This window comes from Podarcis cretensis, assembly GCF_951804945.1.
Source record: "Podarcis cretensis genome assembly, chromosome: 10".
NCBI classification, from domain to species: Eukaryota; Metazoa; Chordata; class Lepidosauria; order Squamata; family Lacertidae; genus Podarcis; species Podarcis cretensis.
The window spans coordinates 24489201-24515767 of NC_137179.1; the positions used below are offsets into that span (position 1 = coordinate 24489201).

A 26567-nucleotide genomic window follows, 5' to 3' on the forward strand; every position below is an offset into this window, starting at 1 on the left:
AGGCTTTTTGTGTTTTGCATTAACAGTAATACTTACAAAAAACATTGGAGGGAATTAAACATACATTGCATCATTAATCCACATACAGTGAAGCCACCTTTTCCTTTAAAGTTTGAGAATTTCTGAAATCAACCACCAATGTTCTGACATAAACAATACCTGACTGCATTTATAACTAGAGCTGGACCATAAAGAAGGCTGATCGCCGAAGAATTGATGCTTTTGAATTATGGTGCTGGAGGAGACTCTTGAGAGTCCCATGGACTGCAAGAAGATCAAACCTCTCTATTCTGAAGGAAATCAGCCCTGAGTGCTCACTGGAAGGACAGATTGTGAAGCTGAGGCTCCAGTACTTTGGCCACCTCATGAGAAGAGAAGAACTCCCTGGAGAAGACCCTGATGTTGGGAAAGATGGAGGGCACAAGGAGAAGGGGGCGACAGAGGACGAGATGGTTGGATAGTGTTTTCGAGGTTACCAGCATGAGTCTGACCAAGCTGCGGGGGGCAGTGGAGGACAGGAGTGCCTGGCGTGCTCTGGTCCATGGGGTCACGAAGAGTCGGACACGACTAAACGACTAAACAACAACAACAAGTGCAGAAAAATAGTATTTCTAGACTCCACTGCATGGTTTCAAATGCTGTCTGCCTGCAGATGTAAGAAATCTCTCTGCTGCTAAGCAATCTTGTTTTCTTGGACTCTTATCTCCCTTGACTTCTGGGGAAGGATAGTTTCAAATGTTCTTGCAGTGCACTTTAGTGACAATAAAAATTAATAAGGCTGCATCAAAACATGCAATTTTATCTACACATTGCACAAAGAATCAAACATTTGCTTACAAAACATAATTTTAATTATAGATGCATGTTTTTCAAATATACAGAATCCACTTCTGAGTGTTGTAGTATACAATATGTGTTATTAGGCAGCATGGTAAATAGTACTTGATTGATTATTTATGGCTGACAAAGCAGACACTGTTAATACTAGTTGCATTTTGCTGAAGACCAGGTTAATGAAGACCTAGACAAAGGTTACATCTTAGATTTGTTGCTTGAAACAAAATGTCTTGATCTATTCCGAAATATTTTCGGAAAAAACAAATGTCCCGGAATGTCTTGTTCCAATCAGAAGAATTGCATGAGATTCTGCTTCACGCCTGCAGCCGGAACTCTCCTAACCAAGAGGCGTGTGCATCCCCGGCCTTTCTTGGCTCATACTCAGATCTGATTTTGATGTATAAATGGCTATCCTGGCATTTGCTGAAAGCACAACGGCGCTAGCACATGTGCAGCAAATTCAGAATGGTAGTGTGAGAAAACACTGGTGGGCTGGGAGAAAAGGTGAAGGACAAAAGCTGAGGGCCAGTTTACACCTCTCTACGCCACATTGGGAAGTCACGGACAACTGCAGATCCCTGCTATGCATATATGGGGTGGAAGGGCATTAGCGTTCTTTTTTGAGTATTTTAGTGTACACTGTGTGCACACTTAAGAAATGCTCTAAATCCATAAAGTGAAGTGGTCCTTAACATCACTAGTGAAATTCACCAGGCAGTGAGGCAAGCCAATCTTGCACAAAAAAAGACCTCTGAAAGTTTATGCAGTCTTGTAACGTACTATTGCATTTTGATCTTAAAAGGCTGTTTTTCGTTTAAGACAGGGCTGCCCCTTCTTTTTAATCAGATCCCTCCATAAGGCAACTCATGCTTTGAAATAAATGGTAGGTCTCAGTTTCTGTGAGTGTTGCTTTCCTGAATAAGCTTTTGAAAACAAGATAATCTCCTTGCTAGTTGTATCTATCTTTCAAAATTGTAAGCCATGGAAGTCTTTGCTATTGCATTAAAATAACTTTCTTACCCATCAGAATTTAAAGCTCTACTCTCCTAAGTAACATGGACCTTTATTTCTTTATTTCTATTATAATTTGGAGTGACATTCTAAACAAGATATAACCCACAGAAGTCGCTTGCTGACTACGATGGCAGTGATACAATACGCAAAAAAATTGCCGCTGAGCTACCTTAAGATTTCCACGCGCCTAGTACGGGATCTCCACTGGGAAAAAAATTTGGTGGGGTGTAGCAGCAATGTTGTGTGATTTGTGTGAGATGCTCGTGGAAAGAGCCACCATCTTCCACCCTCAGTCTTTCTGTCACTGCCCTTCGTACCCACAGCTCTTAGACCACTGGGACAAATATAATATTTGCAGCAAGCAATTGATGCTTTCAATTCTCATTCGATACTGGAGGATTAAAAAGAAAAGCAGTGTAGGAAACAGCATTAGCAGCATTCTGAATATAGATAGTTGCCAGGAAGGGAGGGGTAGTGGAATCCAGTCATAAAGAGGTAATTTAAAAGGCTGTAAGTATTGTCCAAAGAAACACCTTGGCTTCATCAGAAATGCAAAGTTGTTCTCAGGTGCCTTACTCACAAATAAGCAGAAAAGCCAGTGGAGAGAGCAAGAATGAGCACGCTAGCTCTGCTCTCTGTCCCGATCCCCCTCCATGAATAAGAGGGCACCCATCTCCTTGCAGTGTAGGAAGATCAGAGTTCTACGTGGCACAGGGAATGTACACAAATCCACAAATGCAGGAGGCTCCCCGCTAGAGTTGGTCATCCGCAGAACTTGTGGAGGGTGAAAGTGACAGAGCTGGTACACTTGTTCCCACCTGCCATGCTTGCATGGTCTACTTACTCTCCCACCTGCCCCAAGTTTACCCTGAGCTTCCTTGGAACAATAGATCAGGGCCATCATGTCGTAAGCAACAGCACATCTTGTCAGTCCCTTCAGGACAGACTGGGCCTTCATTCAAAACTCTGAGGAAGACGATGCAAAGACCCCAGTGCAAAGTAGCAATTCCTTTAAAGAAGAACACTTTCTATGGCTCAAGCTATCAGGAAATCTTTCAGATTTAAGTTTTGTACACAAGCACTTGCGAAGAGGGCTCTTAAGGAAAAATGCACCTGGATCAGCGAGGTCAGTCACTAAATGAGGATTCACTGTCAGAACTGTCTTCTGCATTTGCCTCCCCTCCCCAGGTAGGCACTGCAGCATCTGGTGTCCTGCAAGGGAAAGATAAGAAGCCACAACTTAGGGGGTTGGACTAGATGACCCTCGGGGCGGGGGTCCCTCCCAACTCTATGATTCTATGATCATGTGCAACGCTAGAAAACATGTTAAGTGTCAATGCTGCAGCTACTTTCAGAAGAGCAGTTGTGTTGTTATGCAGCAGCAAAACATGCTTCCTAACCTTACAGACTTCAGAGGTTTACTGTGGCATGGGCTTTCATAGGCAGCGCCTACATAATTACCTATATGAAGTCGACTGAGAAGTTCCTAGGTAAGCAGGAGGTGTTTGTACTGCAGCAGACTAGTTTCCCATAGGAAGGGGGTATAATTTCAGAGATCCCTCTTTGGATGCAAAATCCAGAAAACCTTGGAAGTGAGGTGGGGATGTCCCATTCAAATCTCGCTTAGCTCACTGAGGTAGCTTTCTGCTGCTGTTCTCTTGCAGTGGCGTGATAATATTGGCCGACTTTATAGGGTTGCTCTAAAGATGACTGATGCAAAGCTCTTTGAACACTCCAAAAGCACAGCATAAAGGCCAAGTACTGTTGCTGTAGTTATTAGTACATCATGCAGGACAACATTTCTCAGCCTGTAGGGTTATCTGCACATGCAATGGTAATAGACCTATCAATTGTAAAGGTCCAAGACACTCTCTCAAGGACAGGTCCTAGCCCTACTGGTGTTAGTGAAAGGGATACAGAGTCCTATTGGAGCTTGTCGTGGCCCCTGTAACATTACTGATGTGGGGAGCCAGGAAGAAGTGTGGGCAGCTTAGGGGCTGGTCAGGATATGTATTCAGAAGTCAGAATCCTAGGATTGTGGGTATGTTCTAGGATGGGGTTATACCGTTTCATTATGTCTGAGAACACTGATTTAGGAATCCAGAACATATGCACCAGAGAATCTTTCTTGAACACCATGGGTTATGAAAATCAATAGGTATGCCTCATCCTTCGCTTTTATTATAGGTGGCACAGTTAAATTTTGGGATCAGGCTACCTGTAGCTCTTTTGTTGACAAGGAACTGAAGCTTCTGTTGGGTTTCAATCCCAAGTAAGTGAGCCAATTCTTTTTTCTCTCTGTTGATAGTAAAACAAATCTCTAAAATTTTATCTATTCTCCTTTAAAATGCTGGCAATAAAGAGGTGGACCTGCATGTATTAGCTGTTCCATCACCAACAGTGGAAAACACCCAGCCATGCTTAACTGTGGCTACTGTCTAGAAAAAAGTAAGATATTATCCTCAAGCCATTAAAAGTGTTCAGTGGGGGAGGTAATCCTGCTGCTTAGGGGGTGGGGATAGCCTTAACTAAAACCCGATTGGGAAAGAATTAAGGTGGAATTCAGAAGATTGTTCCGTCAGGGAAGCAGAAATGCTTGCACTGGTGGAACAATCTCCTTTGCACGATGTTTTGGGTGTACTAGCTTTTTTAGCCTTGCAAGTTTAATTAAAATTAGATTTTTTCTGAAGCTTCCAAATGACCAAGATACACATTTCTATCCCCCATTGCAAGTGCCGACTCTGTCCTGTCTCTGCACACATAATATGCAAGTAGTTGTCACTTACTCAAGAAGATCCGGGTTCAATCCTTCAGAAATCATTTTGTTTCTTATTGCCATTACAGGAACACCCTGCGGAGGGGAAAAAGAATGATAAAAGTCTAGAAAAGCACTGTATAAGGGAGTCCCATCAAAATCGCAGCGTTTTAATGAATAAAGAGCAAACACAAAAATGTTAAGGGAAAAAGCTCTGATCTGAGAAACTGATTTTGTTACAGCAGGAAGTTGATCGAAGGGCACATTTCCTATGGCTGCCCCTATAGAAAGTTTGGGAGTAGAAATTGTTGAAAAACCAAATTACGTATCTGAATAACTTTGGTTTACTTCAGAGGCTGTAGCTAGCATACCATTTTCTTTCATTTTCAAACACCTAGAGAAGTTTGCTGCTGTGGAATATCTCTTACGTGTCTGCAATGTCCATGTGAGTTTCTCCCTCCTCAAAAAGGGACACTGTCAAGCTGAAAAAGGTACAGAAAAGGGCAACCAAAACAATCAAGGGGCTGGAGCAGCTCTCCTACGAGTCAAGATCTTGAGCTTTTTTGTTTAGAAAAATTGGGGAGGAGGGGTTAAAGGTGAACCAAATTATGCATGGTGCAGATCAAGTGGATGGAGAATGCCCTCCCACAATAATACTAGAACTCAGAGTCATTCAGTGAAACTGAATGGTGGGAGATTCAGGATGAACAAAAGGAAGTATTTTTTTTTCACTATACAAAATTTAACGATGGAATCCCTTCCACAAGATGCAGTGATGGCGATCAGGTTGGATGACTTTTAATGGGGATTAGACAAATTTATGGACTGATCACAATGGCTATATTGCCTCCAGGGTTGGAAGCAGCATGCCTCTGAATGCCAGTTGCTGGCAAACACTAGTGGAAGCATGCTACTGGTCTTGTGCTTCCATTCCCACTGCAGGAGTACAAGGCTGAATGAGACAGGCATTGTCCAATCCAGCAGGGCTCTTTCTTGAATTCTCCATTGCTCCACAAAAGGATACAAGAGATGGTCAGCAATGCACTCCAGGCACGAAATAAATTATGCTCAAACATCAGTCCAAGTTATCAGTGTAAAAATGGATGGAGTTAGGAAAGGTGATCATGGCAGTGGAGTCAAAGAAACCAAGATGTGGATGCAGGAAGGAGAAAAAGAAATGGATGCAGCGATGGCAGACCAACGTTCAAGCTCTGCACATTGCTCTCAGCCGCTTCTTTAACCAGTAGCCAGCTAAATGAGATGTAAAGAACAGGACTAGCATGTGTAGTACAGTGGCCAGGTCCTGGACCTTTTGAATATCTGTGACTATTCTTTGCCCGGGATATATCCCTACCCATGCAGTTCTTCTCATCAGTTTGCTTGCAGCAACTGGAAAATGGGATCAGCCTTTATGATTCCAAAATCACAACATACAGAGGTGAGATCACATCATAATCCTACTAACAGGAAACCACTTTTATAAAGGGACACGTAATGAAACTGTCCTTTCCAATAAAATTGCTTAGCTGATGCTGCTGGAAGGTTTAGAGGTTGTAACCCATCTTCTACCTAGGTCATAAGTACAGGTATTAGGCTACCAAGCTTTTGTGGCTGGGGTAACCCAAAGTGGGGTATAAATGGATGGGTTATTATTATTATTATTAATGTTTTTTCTGTTTAAACATCGTCAGACTGACTTCCCACCTGCTGCCAGCAGTTAATTCCATCCATCAACTGAACTGCTATTTTTATTTTTGTGAAATCAAAGAAAAATAGCTTCATTCATCTTGCAATTTGTAACTATGCTACTCTCCTGCAGCTCCCCTCAGCACTTTCTTGATAACAACAGGAGACTCCTCAGACAGACTTCTCCAAATCTAGCATCACAAGATCAACATTTAAATGTGGGCTAGGTAAGTTTTAGACAACTATGCATACGAAAATGACCTTTCAATGCAAGCTCTCCCACTACTTGTGGTGCATTTCCCCAAGTCTCAAACATCTTCCCTTCATATTTTCTTGTAGGATCGTAAAGAACAGTTTGTGAAAGTCCAAACTCTCTGCTAGGGGTGTTCTAACAGAACTGGCTCCTGTGTTCCTGCCACTGAGGCTCAAAGAGAACTTGTTGCTTTGCCATCATTGATGCAAAAGGTCAAAAACGAAAAAAAGAGAGTCCAATTTCTGAGTTCCAAGGTCTACTGGAGGTCTGAAAAGGACGTGAGAGACCTCAAACTCTAAGTGAACAGTAGTGCGTGGTTGGTTTTGGCATTGAACAAATGTACTTTGGCCAAGGTAAGGAGAAAGGAGCCATGGCGGGTGTTTCAGAGAAGCGTGTCTGTACTAGCGCCACACATGAAAGTGGAGAGAGTGGTTAAGGCTGGCAGAGCAATAGTGATGCTAATTCGGTGATTAATATTTTCCTGTGTGCATCTGTATTTGGGGCTTCCCCCCACCTTTATATAAACTGGCTATCTCCAATAAAAACAATTAAACTCAGCAGTTTAATAGTGGGGATCTACAGAACTGTAATTACCAGGAGTCACACAGATCTTTTATAACTGGGACTTACCATATGCCATATGGAAAATGTAACCCAAAGTATGGAAGTTAGATTTTTTTTTTTTTAGGGGGGCGGGACGTGTTGAGGATTCTGTTATCCAGAACGTTTTGTATCTTACAAAGGGAACAATTATTATAAATATGAAAAAAGGCCAATGGAAGAAATAGCAAACAACTGTTAGCCAGGAAACAGAATAGCATGTAAGAACTGCAGCTGAAAAAGATATGCAAGATTGTAGTAGAGGGGAACCATCTTACATAAAGTTTTATGTTTCAGAGGTCTCCATCAAACTGTATGCTGGATAGATCATACCCCGGTTTATGTCACCTTGCAAGTGTCATAGGAACAGAAAAAGCTTCCTTATATTGAGCCAAACCATTTGTGTATATAGCCTGGTATTGCCTGCACTGACTGGTAGCAGCTCCCTATGGTTTCATGCAGGGGATGTTCCCACTCCTTCCTAGAGATAGCAGGAATTGAACCTGTGACCTTCTGCATGCAAAGCAAGTGAGCTACACCCCTCCCCCAATATTTTCTTCCCATTTCAGAGCTTTTAATAATTGCTGGACTGGCGTGGGGGGTGGGGGAGAGAAGAATTGAAAGTTTATCACCTAAGATTCAACCCCAGAAAGTGTCATGGGAAATATGAAGTAAGAAATTGAGAAGATGAGACCCACACCTACATACCTATGCTTTGATGCAGTAGAAGGTTTTTACTTGCCAAAAACTTTATCTAACATACATACGGCACTAAAATGATTTATAATCAAATAAAAAACACAAGCTGTATTACATAACTAATGCGAGAGGAATTTAAAATCATATCCTGGAGGCCTATAAACAGTCAGCTTAGGGTTTTATGAAACAGGTGGAGTAGTTGTCCCAAATGGAAGATCATTTACTTCCAGACCCACCTTTAACTTGAGAATCAGTGTTCCCTCGCAATTTAAGAGAAAGCTTATCTGTCTTAAGGGTCAGAACTGGCTTGCTTACTGCTACAATTTTTATTCTCTTTGTTTTCTGATGTTTCCACCAAACATTTGAACCCGTTACACCCACTGAAACAATTTGCTTCTCATGGATTTTTGCCATCATTGATATTGCTTCAATCTTTATAGCTGGGTTGTCCCAATTCCTAGGCTACCAGGTCAGGATATATTCATCTCCATATTGGCTTACCTGCAGCTCCTAACTTGCATACAAGAAGCCTAAACACAAGCTCTACGGGGGTGGAAGAAGCTGCCTTTAAATCTCACAGCTATGCTATAAGGCTACATTCCAACACAGAATCAGGTGCATTGGCTTAACTACGCCTAACTAACTTGGACTTGGGCCACAAAGTTCTGCTGGTCCATGTTTGTTAGACTTTTTTGCCACTTTCCCACAAAGAAATTTCTGTTCAAGCCAGCCCACAATAAGCTTGCTCCTCTACAACCTCTTGACAGTGCTGTCTACATGGAGGATACATAGATGTCATTGGTGTGACTGTCATGAGAACTAGAATCATCAGCTTTGAACAGAATACTGTTTCAAACATTACAAAAAAAGCAGGAAGAGCTGAACCGTGAGGAACTCACATCACTGGTTTTCCCAACCCTCCTGTAGCTTCAGAAGATGAAACTAAGAAAGCTCACTTGAAAGACATTTGGATCTCACAAAGGAAGGGAGGAGCCTTAGCTCAATGTCAGAATTCACAAGTTGGGATGTAGAATGTCCCAGGTCCAGTCCCTTATATCACAAACAAACAACAAACAACCAGGCAGCAGATGAAGTGAAAAGCCTGAACCAGCTGAAGTAGATAATAGTGGGCCAGAAAATAATGTAAGAGCCCTGCTGGATCACACCAAAGGTCCAGCTAGTCCTGCATCCTGTTCTTGCAGTGGCCAACCAGAAGCCTAGGAGAAGAGGAAGCGTGACAGAACTCATCCACTTTCTGATTCCAAGTTGGTGGCCATCACTACATCTCATGAGAGCAAAATATACTGCGTAACTCTGTTCTGTCTGAAGACATCCTTTCTTTTGTCTTTCCTGAATCTTCCAACATTCAGCTTCTCACTGGATGGCCATGGATTCTAGTATTATGAGAGGGAGAAAAACTAATCTCTGCCCACTTTTCTTACTTCATACAGGTAACCTGATCTCATATAAAGCACTTCTTATATGTTCCTAAAGAAGAAATACAAACCATGTGCATGCCTGCTTTCCTCACTTTTTTGTGGCGCCGAAATTCATGTGTAGCTTTACTTGGGTAAAGCTGTGCTTCCTGATGCATCTGTAACATATACATAAAACTACTGTGCTCCTCAACAGCCCAACATCTCATTCTTATGCTGTACCTAAGAGGAAGGGGGCATATATAGAAGAAGCCTTTCTACAGAAGAAGGGTAGATTTCAAATAATGTGGTAAAGATTCTAAAAGGGGGTGTGGGGGGGGGGCAGAAAGTTGTCTTCCCCACCCACCCCCAGCACAAATCCCATCACCAAAAAAAAGGACATTAGAGCGAACCATCAGCCAAACACTCTCCTTTCAGCCACCACATCAGTCTTTCCAAATGCACTGGTAATTATCTAGCCACACAACGCCAGTTTGCCACTCCCAATTCACAGGAAAATGTTCAGGCCAGCAAAAGAGGTCTGGTGGAATATCCTAACAACTATACTGAATCTGAATGCTTTGTATTGAAGCCTGACTCAACAGCAACCGTTGGGCACAAGCAAGGAAATCAAGCCATTAGTTCCATTTTAATTTCAGGAAGGCTGCACAGCATGGTCCAAAGATGAAGGTGGGGCAAGTTTGCCAATAGCTGGTTAAAATAAGACCAATTGCATGGTGCCATGGCTAAAAAGCATCTCTTAGGAAAATGTGTGAAGAGTTATTTCCATGTTATGCTCCAGCTAAGGAAAATATGGGCATGTGCCCCTCCCTTGTCCCACTAAACACCTTTGTGGAATAAGAATACTGAATGGCTTTGCACTCTCACAGAGAATCATTCGCTCCTGCTTTCTCTAATCCATAGAAATTCAGAATACCTTTGTCTCTTATTTCTAGAAAAAAATGTGAATGGCGTAGTCTTGCCTTTTCACATAATTTTTATTAAGAACAGAAGAAGAGCCTACTGAAGCAGGTCTGTGGGCCACCTAGTCCAGCATCCTGTTCTCACAGCGGCCAACAAATGCTTTTTCGAAGCCCACAAGCAAGACATAAGCACAATAGCAGCCTGCTCACCTACAATTTTCTGGGCACATAATTTTTTTCCCTATTACTACTGTTTAATTCAGAGTAAAGTGACTTCTGTTCCTATTCCTTTCATCAACAGGAGGTTAGGAAATGCTAATGAGACAATTGGCTTGGAGGCTCAATCAGAATGGAAAGAAGCCAGGGCCTGCTTACAAAGAGCTCATTTGCAAGCATGTTCTAGATGCAAAGGTCCATCACATGTTGAGCAATTTAACTGGTTTGGCTGGACATCAGTGGAAACAAACTAAAAGGAACAAAACTGATCCTTGAGTGGCTTTTCACACATATTGTTCCCATCAAGCCTGGCGCAGAGCCATCAAACACGGAAACTGCTGCCGAGTCTCTAAACACATTAAACAGGGAAGTTCAGAGATGGAAAGCCATTAGTTATAGATGATTTGAATTGTCATCACACTGAAAGAGCAAACGCACATTCAGATCACGATAAAGAGACATTAATAAATACAACAAATGATTGTAAGTAGGGTCTACATCAGGCGAGAAATAGAGTTCTGAACTGATTGACAACAGCCACCACCACCAATTCCAACAGAATCACATACCCTTTCAGAAGAGGGAGTTTATCAAAAGTTAGAGGATTAGTTAAAAAGAAGTTAGAGTGGACAGCCAGAAGGGCTAACTTCGAAGGCTGCTTGATACAGAATACACACAAATTTGGTGTCTGATGAAACCTGATGAACAACTATCTTACCACTTGAACCATTTTGAGATATCTTGCATAGCGGGGATCCTTTGCTACCGTGATGATATTTTCTGTGGCTCCTTCCGTCTTCTGTTGCCCCATCTCATGACCAGTGCTCTGCTATAAAGAGAAAACATTATGTGCCGATCTTTAAACATGTGCAGACATTGACTCAGTTCACATATCATGGTAAACCATGGTTAAGTTTAGCACAAGCACACAGATTGGGACTGTTTCGCTCCTCCTCTCTAGCGCATGGATGAAACAAACCACAATCCCTGGCTATGAATTATGTCCAAACCACAGATCCAACAAACCACAATCAGTAAGCCAAGAACAAACCCTGACTACAGATTGTGGTCTGCGGGAAGCAAATCAAATCACTTGTGAACAAAGTCATTGCTTGCTTTAGGAAGGCTAACTAGAAGCGGGGGAAAAACAAGTCAGGAAGAGCTCAATCTTTTACCTCCAGCTGAGGAGATACATTTGTTGACTGTGGATCTATTGAGACTTGTGGGACAGGGCCATTCGTAACGCTGTTGACACTGGTGCTGGATACTTCAAACTTGACATCTTCTAGCCCAGGTATAGAAGACAACTGAAGATGGGAACACCAAGAACAGTAGACAACATTTTAATATTGAGAATATAAAACTTGTAACTGTTTAGTCAGCATCCAGTACATGCTATTTTTCACCAAGGCCTCAACATTCACTAATAGGCAATACCTTAATTAAGACAAACCAACATGTCACAAAATTCTGGCCAGCAGGGGGGTGAAGTGTTTATCACTCGGGCCCTGCTTGCACCCAACCACTTCACCTCCTCTTTGCCTTATCACAGATATCTGTTTGCCATCTGTTTCCATTTACATTCCAACATTCTGAAAAAATATACTCAGTTCTGCCTGAAGACGAATGTAGCTCAGATAAAAACCGGACTTTAGGAATTATACAGGCAAGTCCGTTAATTTGTGCTCAAGACTACAAAGAGCAAGAAGAGAGATATCATGCACAAACCTTTGCATCCAAGATATTCAGTGTAGTTTCAATCTGCTGAATACGGAGGGAAAGTGCTGACAATTTCTGGGAAAGATGGAAGTGAAATATATTACTCCATACTTTTACTCACTGGCAATTCTCTCCTCTGCCCTCCCTGCTCAGGAATACTTAGCATTCCACTCCCTCCCCCCAAATACTTATTGCCTCACTCTTTCGGAGGATAATATGTGGCACATTATACGATGATCCTGTAAGCCTTGTCACACAGGTGGTCTAAAATACCTCAAGATCAACCGCTGATTATAACATTAGGCTGTAAAATTCATTGCTACCAGAATTGGTACATATATGTCAGAGCTGCCTCCAGGTCCCAGCTCACAGAGGACCAACGCTAGGCTGTAGTTATGTACAAAAGTCTTTATTGAGATTCAGTTTCCATTTTAAAGCCGCAGCGTGCAGCTCTACGTCTCGACCTTAGATCGGCGAAGTCCCGTCTGAGTCTCCTCCCCTTCCACACCAGTTTAAGACCCTCGCCTTGCTCCACCTCTTCCTAAGTTCCTTTCTCCTCTGGGCCCTCCTGCCCGCTAGGGTCTCATCTTTCCTGGACTCCTCTGACGCTGACCCTGACGATTCTTGCCCCTCCTTCCGGCGGGCTTTAGGACCTGGTTCCCTATCCGGGCTACCTTCTGTGCCGCTCGCCTGTACCTTTGAACTTGGCGCGCGCGTCCAGCCTGCAACTTTCCTCTTGACCGTTAACTCGCTCTCCGATGGAGGCGTGGCCAACCCTGACTCATCTTCTCTCGCTGGTGGTGCATATGTGGGCTCTGACACCTGGAACTCCTCCCCCCCACTGCGCTCTGGTGGGGAAGCTGTTCCTGATTTCCAACTGCTGCTCTGGGAGTCCCCGCTGGCCCCTTGCTTCTGGGGTGTCCCCCTTGGTTCGCCCCTTGCCCTGCCCATCGGCGCCCCCTTCTGTGAATCTTCCGATTCGCTGGAGAGGCTCATGGAATCTCTCGAACTGCTGTCATATTCTCCTACGCTGCCCTCGGATTGCTCCCCCTCGCTCTCCATCTCTTCTCCTCCCTGCGCTCCTGCTGAGTCCCTGACAATATACAACAGTGAAGCCTGGTAAATAGTTTCTAGCTCTCAAAAACATTTAACAGCCCATCTGCCCCGAAATAGCTGATTGTCACCTGTGGCCTAAAAAGGACAACTTTTTAAAAAAATTCTGTCATTGGCTGCCTGGAGGCAATTTTTACTTTGCACAGACAATTAATAAAGTGTCTATGAACGAGCCTGCCATATAGACTTGATTTCAAATTATTACGTAATAGTATTGTGTAAAATGAATCTTAAACCCTTGAATAGGAACAAGATAAAACTGGGCACCCTGAAGAGTCATGTGGTAAGGGCTCACAATAGGATACAGAACTGGTTAGTTTTTAAAGTGAACTAACCTAATTCACACCTCTAGAACAAATAGGTGGATCACAACACAATTATCCTTTGGATTTTGCAATTCTCAAAATTTTGCAATAAAGTTCTCACCACAAAAGGTATCAAAATATTTAAACAAATACACATTTTATGGTAAAGTAGGATCAGAAATGTGTATATTGAGATTGTGAGAGGAATTCAATGTCGCATTGATTTAAAACTGCTTAGTGGTGTACTTGTGCCAGAAGAATGGCTCAACCAAGAGAAAGTACAGGAAATGACTGTGATTCTCTTTGCTGATTGTGCAACAGATTGCTGCTGTAGTACTGATATTTCCTCTTGAACAAACTGCTGCACAACAAGCTCCTGCTAGCACAATTGTTGCACTGCATTTGGTATTGCCCACCCTTTATTTTCATTGCTACACTAGCGTAATAGCCCTTGCACTGGTGGTCAGAGAATGCTGAATCCTGGCATGTAGAAGAATTTTTGTACAGATTTTTTTGATAAAAAATTGCAGATTAATGAGAAAATGGACCGGACTATAAATCAACACGTGAATTTTACTCAGACCGGATATAGATTGTTGTGTGTATCTCTACTGATTTCAAAGATTTGGGGATGAAAGGCTATGTGAAAGTTGTAAACAGAACAATTACTCCTTTAAATAAACCTGCCTACTGGGAGGGAGAAATGCTACAAACCTCCTCATATAGTTTTTGCAAAAGGGTAGAATAAGAGTGAAACAATTTAATAAACAAAAGTTACTGCTCATCTTTAGTTACAGATAGGTAGCCGTGTTGGTCTGCCATAGTCAAAACAAAATAAAAAAATTCCTTCCAGTAGCACCTTAAAGACCAACTAAGTTAGTTCTTGGTATGAGCTTTCGTGTGCATGCACACTTCTTCAGATACACTGAAACATATTTTGCTCATCTTTAGATGGGGAATGCTATATTACAATCCCATGACATGCCACAATCAAAATAGCCTAACCCACCTCCTCCACAACGAAATAAGTGAAACCTGAGCAATTAGTATTACAAACCCATCTTCCAACTAAAGCATTCAGACCTACTCGTAAATTGTAATCCAATTTGGAAGTGGTGGAATAAATCTGATAAAAGGTCAGGTGAACTGACACAATGCTCCAAACGCTATGCAAGACTTATTTTAAAATGCAAGCTGATTTGCAAAAAAGCCCAAGCCTTAAGAAGTGATATGGCGGCTTGAACTAATTGCTGCCATATGCAACCAGCCTGTGTTGTACCCTTGGCTAGTGTGTTGGCTGGCAGATCTGTAGCATTTTTCTCCCTGCCTCCTGGCACGGTAGTAACTTTTTGCTGGCCTCTTAGAGCCAAAATCTTTAACACCCTGAGAAATATGCCAACCAGCCAACATAATAGAGACAAAGAAGCACAGATGTTGATGAGCTTGGGGTTTTGTTTTTCCTTTTTGGTCTCCATCTCTTTCTTTATAGATGCCTCTTTGTTCTTTGGAATGGATGTCATTTTTAAAAAATGACCACACACAAGCATTTAGGGCTGTCAAGACTTTGGGATAAAAAAGAAAGAAAAAGAACTAGCCATCTGGTTTTTAGCTGTTCAAAGTCAATTTACGGTATATGAAGTAATTTATATATCAGAAAACCTTATGATGGTGCCTTTTTAGATGAAGCTGAAGGTAGGTGATAGGACTTAAAATTTAAATGTAGCAATGCAAGTAAGTCTGCAAAGCCTATTGGCGCCAACCAATATTGATTGCTTGCAAAGGCCAGTCTGGAAATATTTTGTCAAAATACAAATAAATAATGGTGCATGAAGGAGGGCTTGCATATTGAAAGGACTTCTACAGGGTGCAGCATGCACAGAGACAGGTGGTGCCCCTTCCCTGTTCCACCATCAGCGATGACAAGGCCACACAGTGCAAGGGCAGGTTTACCTTCAAACCCAACAGTGTCATCACTTTACCCCACATGGGTGAATAGCAAACACTCACTTATGGAAGATAAAGCAATGGGAAAGGCTAAACCTGGTTGGGGGCCCTGGATACCCCCTGGGACCCCAATTACTGACAATGAATTTTGCTGCTATCTGCAAAGCCCCACCACAAGTTCCACTTCTTGTTGATGTGAATTGAGTAGCATGGAACACTGGAAGCTGATGTCTATCCAACAGGATTCTTATGGCATTTATCAGTGTATGGAACACTTTCCTATTCTTCTCTCATCATCACAATTGCCCTGGTAGGTGGATAGATCCAGGGACCCTAGGATCTAAAGTAGCCTTCCCCAAGAGGGTACCCTCCAGATGTTGTTGGATTCAAATTCCTATTGGCCCTGGACAACATGACCACTGGTCAGGGATGAGAGGAGTTGTGGTCCAAAACATCTGGAGGAAACCAGGCTGTGACAAAGTGGATCTGAAGAATCACCTCTACCTCTGAATGTCTGACCTTTGAACATATGAAGAGCCTGCTGGAGAAGGTTAAGGGCCTGTGCAGTCCAGCATCTTTTTCTCGCAGTGGCAAACCAAACACATATGGGAAGCTTGCAAGCAAGACATGAGCACAACTGAGTACTCTCCCCACTTGGGATTCCCAGCAACTGGCCTTTAGAGGCATAGTCTCCAATGGTGGAGGTTCTACATAGCCATCGTGGCTTGTTCATGTAGAGCCCCAGCCATACGAAGAATGCCAGATGGCCACAAGGGGTAAGTCTTTTCTAGTGTGGTGCCCTGAAGAGGGAAGTCCGCTTGGTCTGAGCCTTTCTCCAGAGGTTCCTTTTTAATTATTTAATTATTTATCTGATTGTTGTTTTTATGTTATTTATTTATTTATTTGAAGTACATAATCTGCACTTTTGGGAAATATATCAAGGTAGCTTACAGCATATACAATACAATAAAATCAATCCATAAGTATCTATAGAACATGGATAATTATGTACTGTTTTAATTTTTATTACATTATGAACTGTGTGGGATACTTTGTATTAAACAAACAAAAAACAAGCACACACACACACACACACAAAAACCACAACGACCCAGAATGATTTAGGGATTTAAGACCTTCCAGTGAGCTTCGCAGCAGAAAAAGGAGACTATAGCTGTGTGGCAGATAACATGTCATGGCATCTCTGCTTAGAAGAAGCAGGTAGCAGGCAATGGGAAAGACTGCCAATCAAAGTGGGAAATACTGGGCTCGAAGGCTCGTCTGACCTGAGTCAGCTTCCTATGCTCCTTATTTGAATGTGGGCCTCTGATAGCCATGCTTGGTGCTATCTACTGCACCATGTCAGACCCTAAAAAGCTAAAGGACCCCATGTACTTTCCAGCCAGTGTCTCTTTCCTCCTTGAAGAGGAAGAGTTACTGAACTTTCAAAGCACCATCTCTTTAGGAAAGTTGGAAGTAATGAACCCTGTACTTTAACTATGTCTTACAAAATTCATCAGAGGGAATGGGCTTGTGCACCACACAGCAGACTATTAGCCAACAATGCAAATCCTGTCTGCAACATGCACCCACCCCCTTCCCCCAGGTAGTACAGTGTATACTTACTTACCTCTTCACAAACAGTGGAAAATCGGTTGAGGAACTGAACTGTGTGAACCACAAACTGGTTTAGAAATGCCACTGTTCTCTTCTGCTGGATGGCAGGAACCTGCATTGTACAAAGCACAAATACAACAATAGCAAGGCTCATTCTGTACACCCAAAACCTATATGATGATAAAACTGAGCAAAGTTGCTCCCAACACCTCTGTCCAGTGTTTGAATACACATATCTGCTGCACTTTTGCTATGGATATGCTGAAATCCAATTTATTATTTTCAGATCAATGCTTCAAGTTATGTAAGTCACATAAAAGTGTAATCCTGTGCTCTATCATGCTTGCAGTTCTTCCCAGTTTTGGAACATATGCAAACTGGATGGGCATATGGTTTTCCATCTGAGTCACGGATTCAAATATGTAAACGTGGTAGTTCTATAACAGGGATGGAAAACCTCCAGATGTTGTTGAGACTTCAGTTCCCATCAGCCTCACCAATCATAACCAGCTGTCAGGGATGATGGGAACACGAGTCCAACAACACATGGAGGGCCACAGGCTCCTTAACGCTCATCTACAAGAATGGGACAGACTACAAATGTAAAACAGAACAGATTAAGGTTGCACTGCTATCTCTGAGCCAATACCATCAAATTCAGTGGGACTTACTTCTGAGTAAGTATGAATATGCAGGGGCTGCAAGTCTCACATTCTGAAAAAGATAGTGGATGGATTTTGGAAGTATATTAAACAGTTTCTCCGACAAACTTATTTTTATAATCATTTCTGAGGGCATGGGCTAGCCTAAAAACACTTCCCTCATCATCGCTATCCTACTGCAAATCCACAACAGCCACCAAGTCATGGCTTTATCTATGAATCAACCAATAAAATTTTTACAACAGGCATTTATGATCAAATATTTCTGTGACAGCTTATGGAGATATGTTAAATTAGATGCTTCGGGAGTTATCTATGAAAGTCAGAAAGGAATTTATCTTTCCAGTAAGTGTGGCATTTCTTTTTTTTAAGTATCATGCAACTTCCAGCATGGTGTCTGGCATGGAAAACTGTCATCCTAGGGACTACTGGATCTTGCATACATGATCAAAGTGCAATGTGTTGCCACAGCAGAAATCTAACAGTGGATTTTCTTATGGAGTGTTGCAGAGTTCTCTCCATTTTACCTGCAGCACCTGCTTGCTACTGTCATTGGATTATATTTCACTAAGTTTACTCCCTTGTGATTTTGAAGCTTCCTGCTTTCAAGGAACCATTGGCTTGTCATCTGCCAAGGAAGTGCTACCAGGGTGTCTGCTGTAGTAGAATGCAAGGCCTGTTTTAGGGGAATACAACAGGTTCATGCAGAGCAGTGGCATACTGCAAAAGATGATTGGCAGATCTGACAAGCTGTCTGCCAGGGAACTTTATGTGCCATTATTGATTTCATGTAGTATCAGAGGCAAGGGCTTATTACATTTTAGCATGCAGAATAGCATGCAACCACCACCACCCATTTCATCCTCAGAAAAACTCTGTGATTATGTTTAGATTGAGAGAGAGTGACTGGCTCAAGATCACTCAAGGAACTTAATGGCTGGTGGGGATTTTAACCTGGGTCTCCCTGGTCCTGGTCCAACAACACACTTTGGATTTTCCAGAATACAGCTTGGAAGTCAATGATTTATGGAATCAAACTTGCATTGCATTAGGGTTGGATGAGTTGCAAGCACACATTGAGAAATTCAGCTCATGCTGTTCCTGCAACCTTCCAGACCCTTTAATTTGTTTTGCCTTATTTTCCAAATCAGTACTGCAGTGTAGCTATTTAAGTTTCCCCAGGGGAATTGGGACTGAGCAAGTTCCAATATGCTACATGGGTTATCAAGCCTGCTCCAGAACAACTGCACTCACGAGTGAATCAGAGCCAGAAAACAACAACCCAACAACTCCAAAATTGACTACAGTGCACGAAGACCTGGTCAAATGCGTTAAAAATGAAAAATAGGGACATGGTTTAAAAAGGCAATCTTATGGATGGAGGAAAGTAGGGCATGGAAGAGCAAACAATCAATTCAGAGGGAAGCTTGATGATCAAGGACCAAAAAATGCTCTTTGTTCAAGATGTTTTGGAAACCTTCAAGACTTGGCTACTCAGGGTGGGTCAGATGACCAGTGGTTGCTACTACCTATTAACAAACTGGCATATAAGGGCACAGAATATATGTTTGCTATGCAAGCCCCTTGTAACTTCCACGAAGGAGGCCCAGCGTGTATTGTTTTTTCACTCAACTGGCTCCCACAGGAAACGAATGGCAGAGGAAGCTAAGCCACCTTTGATTCCCGTGAGGACACCCTCCACCCCCCAGTTCCTCGCAACCGCCCTCTTCTCTAACCCTCAGCCTCCATAGACTTGTGCTTCCTTAGAGGTTGCCCTACCCGCGCTCCCACCTCCCCACCCGCATAGTTTCTGCATCTTTAATAAAAACACGACACCGCAGGCGAAGGAGCGCAGCTTCTCCTGGCGAACTTCTGCCTGCCTGAGGTCCAGGAGGAGCCCTGCAAGGGCAAAAGCAGCAGCCCCGATTCACAGAGCTTGTCAGCTTCTCTTTTGAAGAGATGACGGGGTGGGGGAGCATCCTACAGGGGGAAGTTGCCTCCTTCGCTCCCTGGGGACCTGGCGCCGGCCTCAGGGAGCAACGCCAGCAACCTGGCGCCGCCTGTACCTTGGTCAGGTCGATGCCGGAGCCTACGAGGGGCAGCCCGTCCTCATCCATCCTCAAGCGGCCACTGGCAGGCGCCAAGAGGGACCTCACTGGGGAGAGAAGCAGCCTCTCAAGCAGGGAACCCCTCGCGACCCCGCGCACCGGAAGCGATTCCCGACTTGCCGCTCCGCGACCCCGCCCTTCGCCTGCGGGAAGGCAGGAGAGGCCGCGTTGCATCATGGGGCTTGTAGTTCTCCCCCAGGAAGCTCTAATGGTGAGCTCCGACAAATCGAACCTGAAAATGGGGCGTGGACTGTTTTCTCTGCGTTCTTATTACTTAGTCAGATTTACAACACCTGAATGATCTATTAATGCAGTTTTTGTGCGCGCGCGCGCTCTCTGTTTGTTTGTTTTTTGCACCACTCGGAGTAGGGCGGGTGCGTGGGGAGAAATAGTTGACCTCCTGAGCACACTTTGTACAATCGAAATATAAAAAAATAATAATAAATGTCCAGTAGCACCTCAGAGACCAACTAAGTCTGTTCTTGGTATAAGCTTTCGTGTGCATGCACACTTCTTCAGATATCTTCTTAAACTTAGTGGCAGGTAAACTTGTTTAGGATTAGGATGCCTATGGTCATTTGGAACATATGGACAATATTCAAAACCACACAATGAGCCATTTAAAACTAGTCATGTGCAGCGCTTTTTTCTTTTTCTTAAGTTGGCTAACATGAATTTTTCAAAACGTCGGGTTTTTTTTACTGCAAAACACAAGGACAACACTAACAGCTTGTGCATCTGCTCTGCAATGTGTAGGCCTCTTGGCCTACAAATAATACAGAGAGAAATGGTCAACTGGGAATTCCTACTGGAATGGCAGTGGGGCTAGATATCTCTATCGGCGAAGGGTTTCGAGATGCAGTGATCCTCGAACCCCTTCCAATCTACGCCCCATCCCAAGGGATGAGGGTAGGGAGAGCAAGGATTACACACCTCCGTCATTGGTGCTGTGCAATGCCAGGTCCGTAGGCAACAAAACCGCCACCATGCGTGACTTTTTTGTCTCGCAGGGGATTGACCTGGCTTGCGTGACGGAGACCTGGGTATGGGAAGGCGAAGTAGTCTCCCTACATGAGATAACACCCCCAGGTTTCTCTGTCCTTCATCAATCGCGGACTGTGGGTCGGGGGGGGGGAGGAGTAGTGTTGTTATTCCGGGAGGATTGCTCTTTCAGAGCTCTGTCATCACCGGCGATCTCCGGCATTGAATGTTTTGGTCTCGTGTGGGGCACCAAGGAGAGCTTGGCTGTCTGGCTGGTGTACCGACCACCCAGCACACCTGCAGCCACCCTGTCAGACCTGCTGGAGGTGGTGGCGGGCTGGGCCTTGGAGCTCCCAAACCTACTGGTTTTGGGAGACTTCAACGTCCATGCCGATGCCGCTCCCTCCTCACAGGCTCTGAACCTAGTGACTTCCATGGCAGCACTAGGGCTCTCCCAGGTTGTTTTGGGCCCCACTCATCAAGCAGGCCACACGCTGGATCTGATCTTTGGGGCTGGCATAGATGTGATCATGGTCTGATCACTACGCTCTGAAAGCCAAGATTGACTTCCTGCTCCTCCCCGGCTCGGGTGGCAAACCTATTTGGGCTCGTCCGCGAAAACTGATGGATCCTGATAGATTCCGACAATCCTTGCGGAACCCTACTCCTCCTGTCAACTCATTAGATGACCTTGTTGAGGACTGGAATAACCAGCTCTTGGCAGCCATTGATGAGATCTCGCCTAAGCGCCCTCTGCGACCCCGTCGAAACCGGGCCCCTTGGTTTACTGAGGAGCTCCGGAAAATGAAGCGGGATCTCAGACGGCTAGAACGAGTATGGCGACGGACTCATGACGGAGCCTCAAGAACATCTTATAGGACGCTTATGAAAGCCTATGAGATGGCTATGAAAGCTGCTAAGAAATCTTACTTTGCAGCTTCCATTGCATCCGCTAGCTCTCCCCCGGCACAACTTTTTAGAATAATTAGGTCAATAACGTCCTTAGGAGGACAACCAAATTTAAGCACAAATTCGACCCACAGCTGTGAGGCATTCGCGAGGTTTTTTTTGCGGAGAAAGTCCTGTTGACCTCCCTGCCAATTTAGATACAGTGACTGAACTGGAGGCCCCTCGACTGACTTCAGGTCCAGTGTTGGACCATTTTGATCAGATACTCCCTACTGATGTGGATAGATTCCTCCAAGTTGGTAGGCCCACCACCTGCCTCCTTGATCCGTGCCCGTCTTGGCTGATTAGGGAGTGTCCAGATGTTGTGCGGACCCCCCTGGTTGAAATTATCAATTTGTCCCTTGACACGGCGACATTCCCAGGGGAACTGAAGGAAGCAGTGGTGTGTCCACTATTAAAAAAAACTTCATTAGATCCCTTAGACCTATCCAATTACTGCGCAGTTTCAAATCTTCCATACCTGGGTAAGGTAATTGAGAGAGCAGTTGCTGAACAGCTTGGTAGGTTTCTGGAGGAAACATCGGCATTAGATACATTTCAGTCTGGTTGCCCTAACAGATGATCTCCGTAGACAACTGGATCGAGGCGGGTCAGGACTGCTGATCCTTTTAGATTTGTCAGCAGCCGTTGACATGGTCGATCATGATCTTCTGGACCATGGCCTCGCAGACTTGGGGATACAGGGCATAGCCCGTAACTGGTTGTGCTCTTTTATCTCTGGTCGGGGACAGAGGGTGGCACTAGGGAGGGAAATGTCGCCGCGCTACTCCTTGGTGTGTGGAGTGCCGCAATTCTCTCCCCGATGCTTTTTAACATCTTTATGCGCCCCCTTGCCCAGATTATCCGGAGCTTTGGGCTGGGCTGTCACCAATATGCTGATGACACTCAGCTCTATCTGCTGATGGATGGCCACACCGACTCAGCCCCGAACGCACTGACCAGATGCTTGGAAGCTGTGGCTGGATGGTTTCGTGGGAGCCGATTGAAACTAAATCCTTCGAAGACAGAGGTCCTATGGCTAGGTCGGGATGGCATGGGGATGAGGGACCAACTCCCTTCTCTTGCGGGGGCCCAATTAGTGCCAGTGCCTTCCGTTAAGAGTTTGGGTGTAATCCTTGACGCCTCCCTTTCCATGGAGGCGCAAGTTACGGCAACAGCCAAGGCGACATTTTTCCACCTTCGCCGCATCAAGCAGTTGGTCCCTTACCATTCCCGCCCCGACCTGGCCACAGTGATCCATGCGACGGTCGTCTCCAGGCTTGACTACTGTAATTCGCTCTACGCGGGGCTGCCCTTGAAGCTGTCCCAGAAACTCCAGTGGGTACAGAATGCTGCAGCGAGGCTCCTCACGGGGTCTCTGCCATGGGAGCATATTCACTCAGTGCTTTTCAAGCTGCACTGGCTCCCGGTGGAGTACAGGGTCAGATTTAAGGTGCTTCTTTTGACCTTTAAAGCCCTTCACGACCTAGCACCCTCGTACCTACGGGACCGCCTCTCCTGGTATGCCCCACGGAGAGCCTCAAGGTCCATAAATAGCAACACCCTAGTGGTCTCAGGCCCTAAGGAAGTTAGATTGGCTTCAACCAGAGCCAGGGCCTTTTCAACTCTGGCTCCGGCCTGGTGGAACGCTCTGCCTCATGAGACCAGGGCCCTGCAGGATCTGATTTCTTTCCGCAAGGCCTGTAAGACAGAGTTGTTCCGCCTGGCCTTTGGCTTGGAGCCAATTTGATTCCCTCCCTCCCTCTCTTTCTTTTTTCTTTTCCTTCTCCTCCTGCGATGAGGCTACATTTTAATATTTTAATGTTCCATTATTTTAATGTATTTTATTTTTGTTTTTAAGTTGTAATCATCTTGTTTTTATTATTGCTTGTAAGCCGCTCTGAGCCCAGCCTTGGCTGGGGAGGGCGGGGTATAAATAAAAAATTATTATTATTATTATTATTACTATACAGTGGTACCTCTGGTTACGTACTTACGGTAATTCGTTCCGGGGGGTCCATTCTTAACCTGAAACTGTTCTTAACCTGAAGCACCACTTTAACTAATGGGGCCTCCCACTGCTGCCGCGCCGCCACCGTGCGATTTCTGTTCTCATCCTGAAGCAAAGTTCTTAACCCGAGGTACTATTTCTGGGTTAGCGGAGTCTGTAACCTGAAGCATACGTAACCCGAGGTACCACTGTACTAACCACCAAGGTTCAAATATCCCTGAACAGGAGCTGGGACCAAATGTGTTAAATTCAATAGGAACCGTACTCAGCTGCTTTTATTTATATATTTAATAATAATAATAATAATAATAATAATAATAATAAAGGTAAAGGACCCCTGGACAGTTAAGTCTAGTCAAAGGTGACTATGCGGTTGCGGCGCTCATCTCGCTTTCAGGCCAAGGGAGCTGGAGTTCGTTCACAGTTTTCCGGGTCATGTGGCCAGCATGACTAAACCACTACTGATGCACGGACGACCGTGATGATTGCCAGAGCACACGGAAACGCCGTTTACCTTCCCACCACAGCGATACCTATTTATCTACTTGCATTGGCACGCTTTCGAACTGCTAGGTTGGCAGGAAATACTACTACTACTACTACTAATAATAATTACTTATACCCCGCCTATCTGGCTGGGCCTCCCCAGCCACTCTGGGCAGCTTCCAACAAGATATTCAAAACACAATAAAAGATCAAACATTAAAAACTTCCCTAAACAGGGCTGCCTTCAGATGTCTTCTAAAAGTCAGATAGGTGTTTATTCCCTCGACATCTGGTGGAAGGGCGTTCTGCAGGGCTAAAAAATGCTCAGATAGGTGGTGCCTCCAGACTATTTTGTGGAAAGGATTCAAGCATGTATTGGAACTTTATAGGTTTGGACAATTATTATGCTTTATGTAGATTTATCCAATTAGAGTGGATTAAAGTGGTCTGTTGGCCTAGTACAGGTGTGGGTGATCTTAGGCCCTCGATAGGTTGCTGAACAACTCCTGACAGCCCCAGCAAGCATGGCCAATTGCCTGATGTTCAGCAACATCAGGAGGGCCAAAGGTTCCCCATACCTGCCCTAGTGCAACATAGAATCATAGAGTTGGAAGTGACCCTGAGGGTCATCTAGCTCAGTCCCCTGCAATGCAGGAATCCTGCCTATAGCTGTCCCTGGGTGGGCTTGAACCACCAACCTTCTAGTTAATACAGTGGTACCTCAGGATCCGTTCCGGAGCTCTGTTCGCATCCTGAAGGGAACGCAACTCGCGTCTGCGCGTGCGCAGGCCGTGTTTCGCCGCTTCTGCGCATGTGCGTGACGTCATTTTGACCATCTGCACATGCGCACCCGGCGAAACCCAGAAGTAACGTGCTCCATTACTTCCAGGTCGCCGTGGAGCGCAACCTGAAAGTACTTAACTTGAAGCACATTTATCCTGAGGTATGACTGTACTGAAAATCTATAAAGGCATAGGAGGGGGGAAAATGGGAGCAACTAAAGAACTCGAGGCCAGTCAAATTATTATTTTTCCCACCAAAGGGTGGCAGTTCAGTTGCAGAACAACTTTAAAAAGAAAGCAAGTTAAAGATGAACATTAGTATGTGTGAGGAAATGAGGGAGTCAGCCTTCCATGGAGTTTAGCCAAATGGAAATGCAAAGCCCATGTCTGCAGAAAGATCACAAGCTGTGTCTCCATCCCCAGTGAAAACAATGAAAAAGTATCAGGAAGACTTGATTGAGTTTGTGGCATAAAAGGATAATTGCATTATTTATAATAATACTCTGTGGCCCAGTTCCCTCAGATTAAACGAAAAGCCCTTTCCTCTACAACAGCTCACTTTAATTATCAGTAATCAAAATAACCAGGCAAACAACCAAAGCTCTGACTTACATTTATATGAGCACATGACATTCATATAAACCACTGTAACAATTCCCAGTGTGCTCTCTTAATAATCAGCATAGAAGTCAAAACAACTATACAACCAAGCAGCAAGTTACACAGAACGAAAAAGCTGATCCAAGGCAATTTCCAGACATGGTGTCACCTGATCCTCCATGAGGCAACAATTGTGTTTACTAAAGTAGTTCAGTGAACAGCTGAAAAGGTCAGAAAGTAGCCCCCCCCCCCCCAATTTCCCATGAAGTTCTCAAAGTTTGTGTATTCAAAAAACATTCTGACAAAACTGCTTTTGAGGATTAGCATTGTCATCAGAAAATATTATTTATAAATTCTTAAATAAAATTATACACACCACTTAATGTAAGTGAAGAAGAAAATATATCTGGGATAAAAGTTGTTAAAAAGGGACTGATACTGCAGTCCTATACAGTACTAATTTAGCTGGGTGTAAGATCCTCCTAGCACAACAGGACGTATGCCTGAGCAAACATGTATAGAATTGCTCTGAATTAGTTACTTATGGATCCTGGTTTTGTTAATTCTGTTTCTGTGGTCATAAGCCCCATGGATCTGGGCGAGCCTGACTTCAAATCAGGATTTAAGACTGTCCACTTTTCCAGTCCTTTGGGATAGCTAGACTGCTCATGATTTGCACAAATATTGTATGATCTGGTTTTTCAACTCCTATCATTGCTATCTGTGATGGTCACCATCTTGCATGGCTTTAAAAGAGGATCAGGTTTCAGGGAGGCAGTATGCTTCTCAATACTAGTTGCTTGAAACTGTAAGAGAGGAGAACACTCTGGTGCTCAGGCCCTCATCAGACTTCTCATCTAGTTGGCTACTGTGAGAACAGGATGCTGGTCTAG

At 44.1% G+C, this 26567-nt stretch overlaps 1 protein-coding gene across 2 annotated transcripts; it reads right to left on the bottom strand.

Moving 5' to 3' along the window:
• Positions 1-828: 828 nt before the first annotated feature.
• On the bottom strand, positions 829-19984 carry WASHC3 (WASH complex subunit 3). 2 transcript variants are annotated; one of them, XM_079993131.1, is made up of 7 exons: positions 19825-19984; positions 17110-17208; positions 12127-12192; positions 11574-11705; positions 11117-11224; positions 4638-4702; positions 829-3063 (listed from the first exon to the last, which is right to left on the bottom strand). In XM_079993131.1, the coding sequence occupies exons 1-7, from the start codon at positions 19873-19875 to the stop codon at positions 2979-2981; spliced, it is 606 nt and encodes a 201-aa protein (XP_079849257.1). In that variant the 5' UTR covers positions 19876-19984; the 3' UTR covers positions 829-2978. The 2 variants fall into 2 exon arrangements, with proteins under 2 accessions (XP_079849257.1, XP_079849256.1); XM_079993130.1 differs by having other exon boundaries at positions 11117-11227.
• Between the last annotated feature and the right edge of the window lie 6583 nt (positions 19985-26567).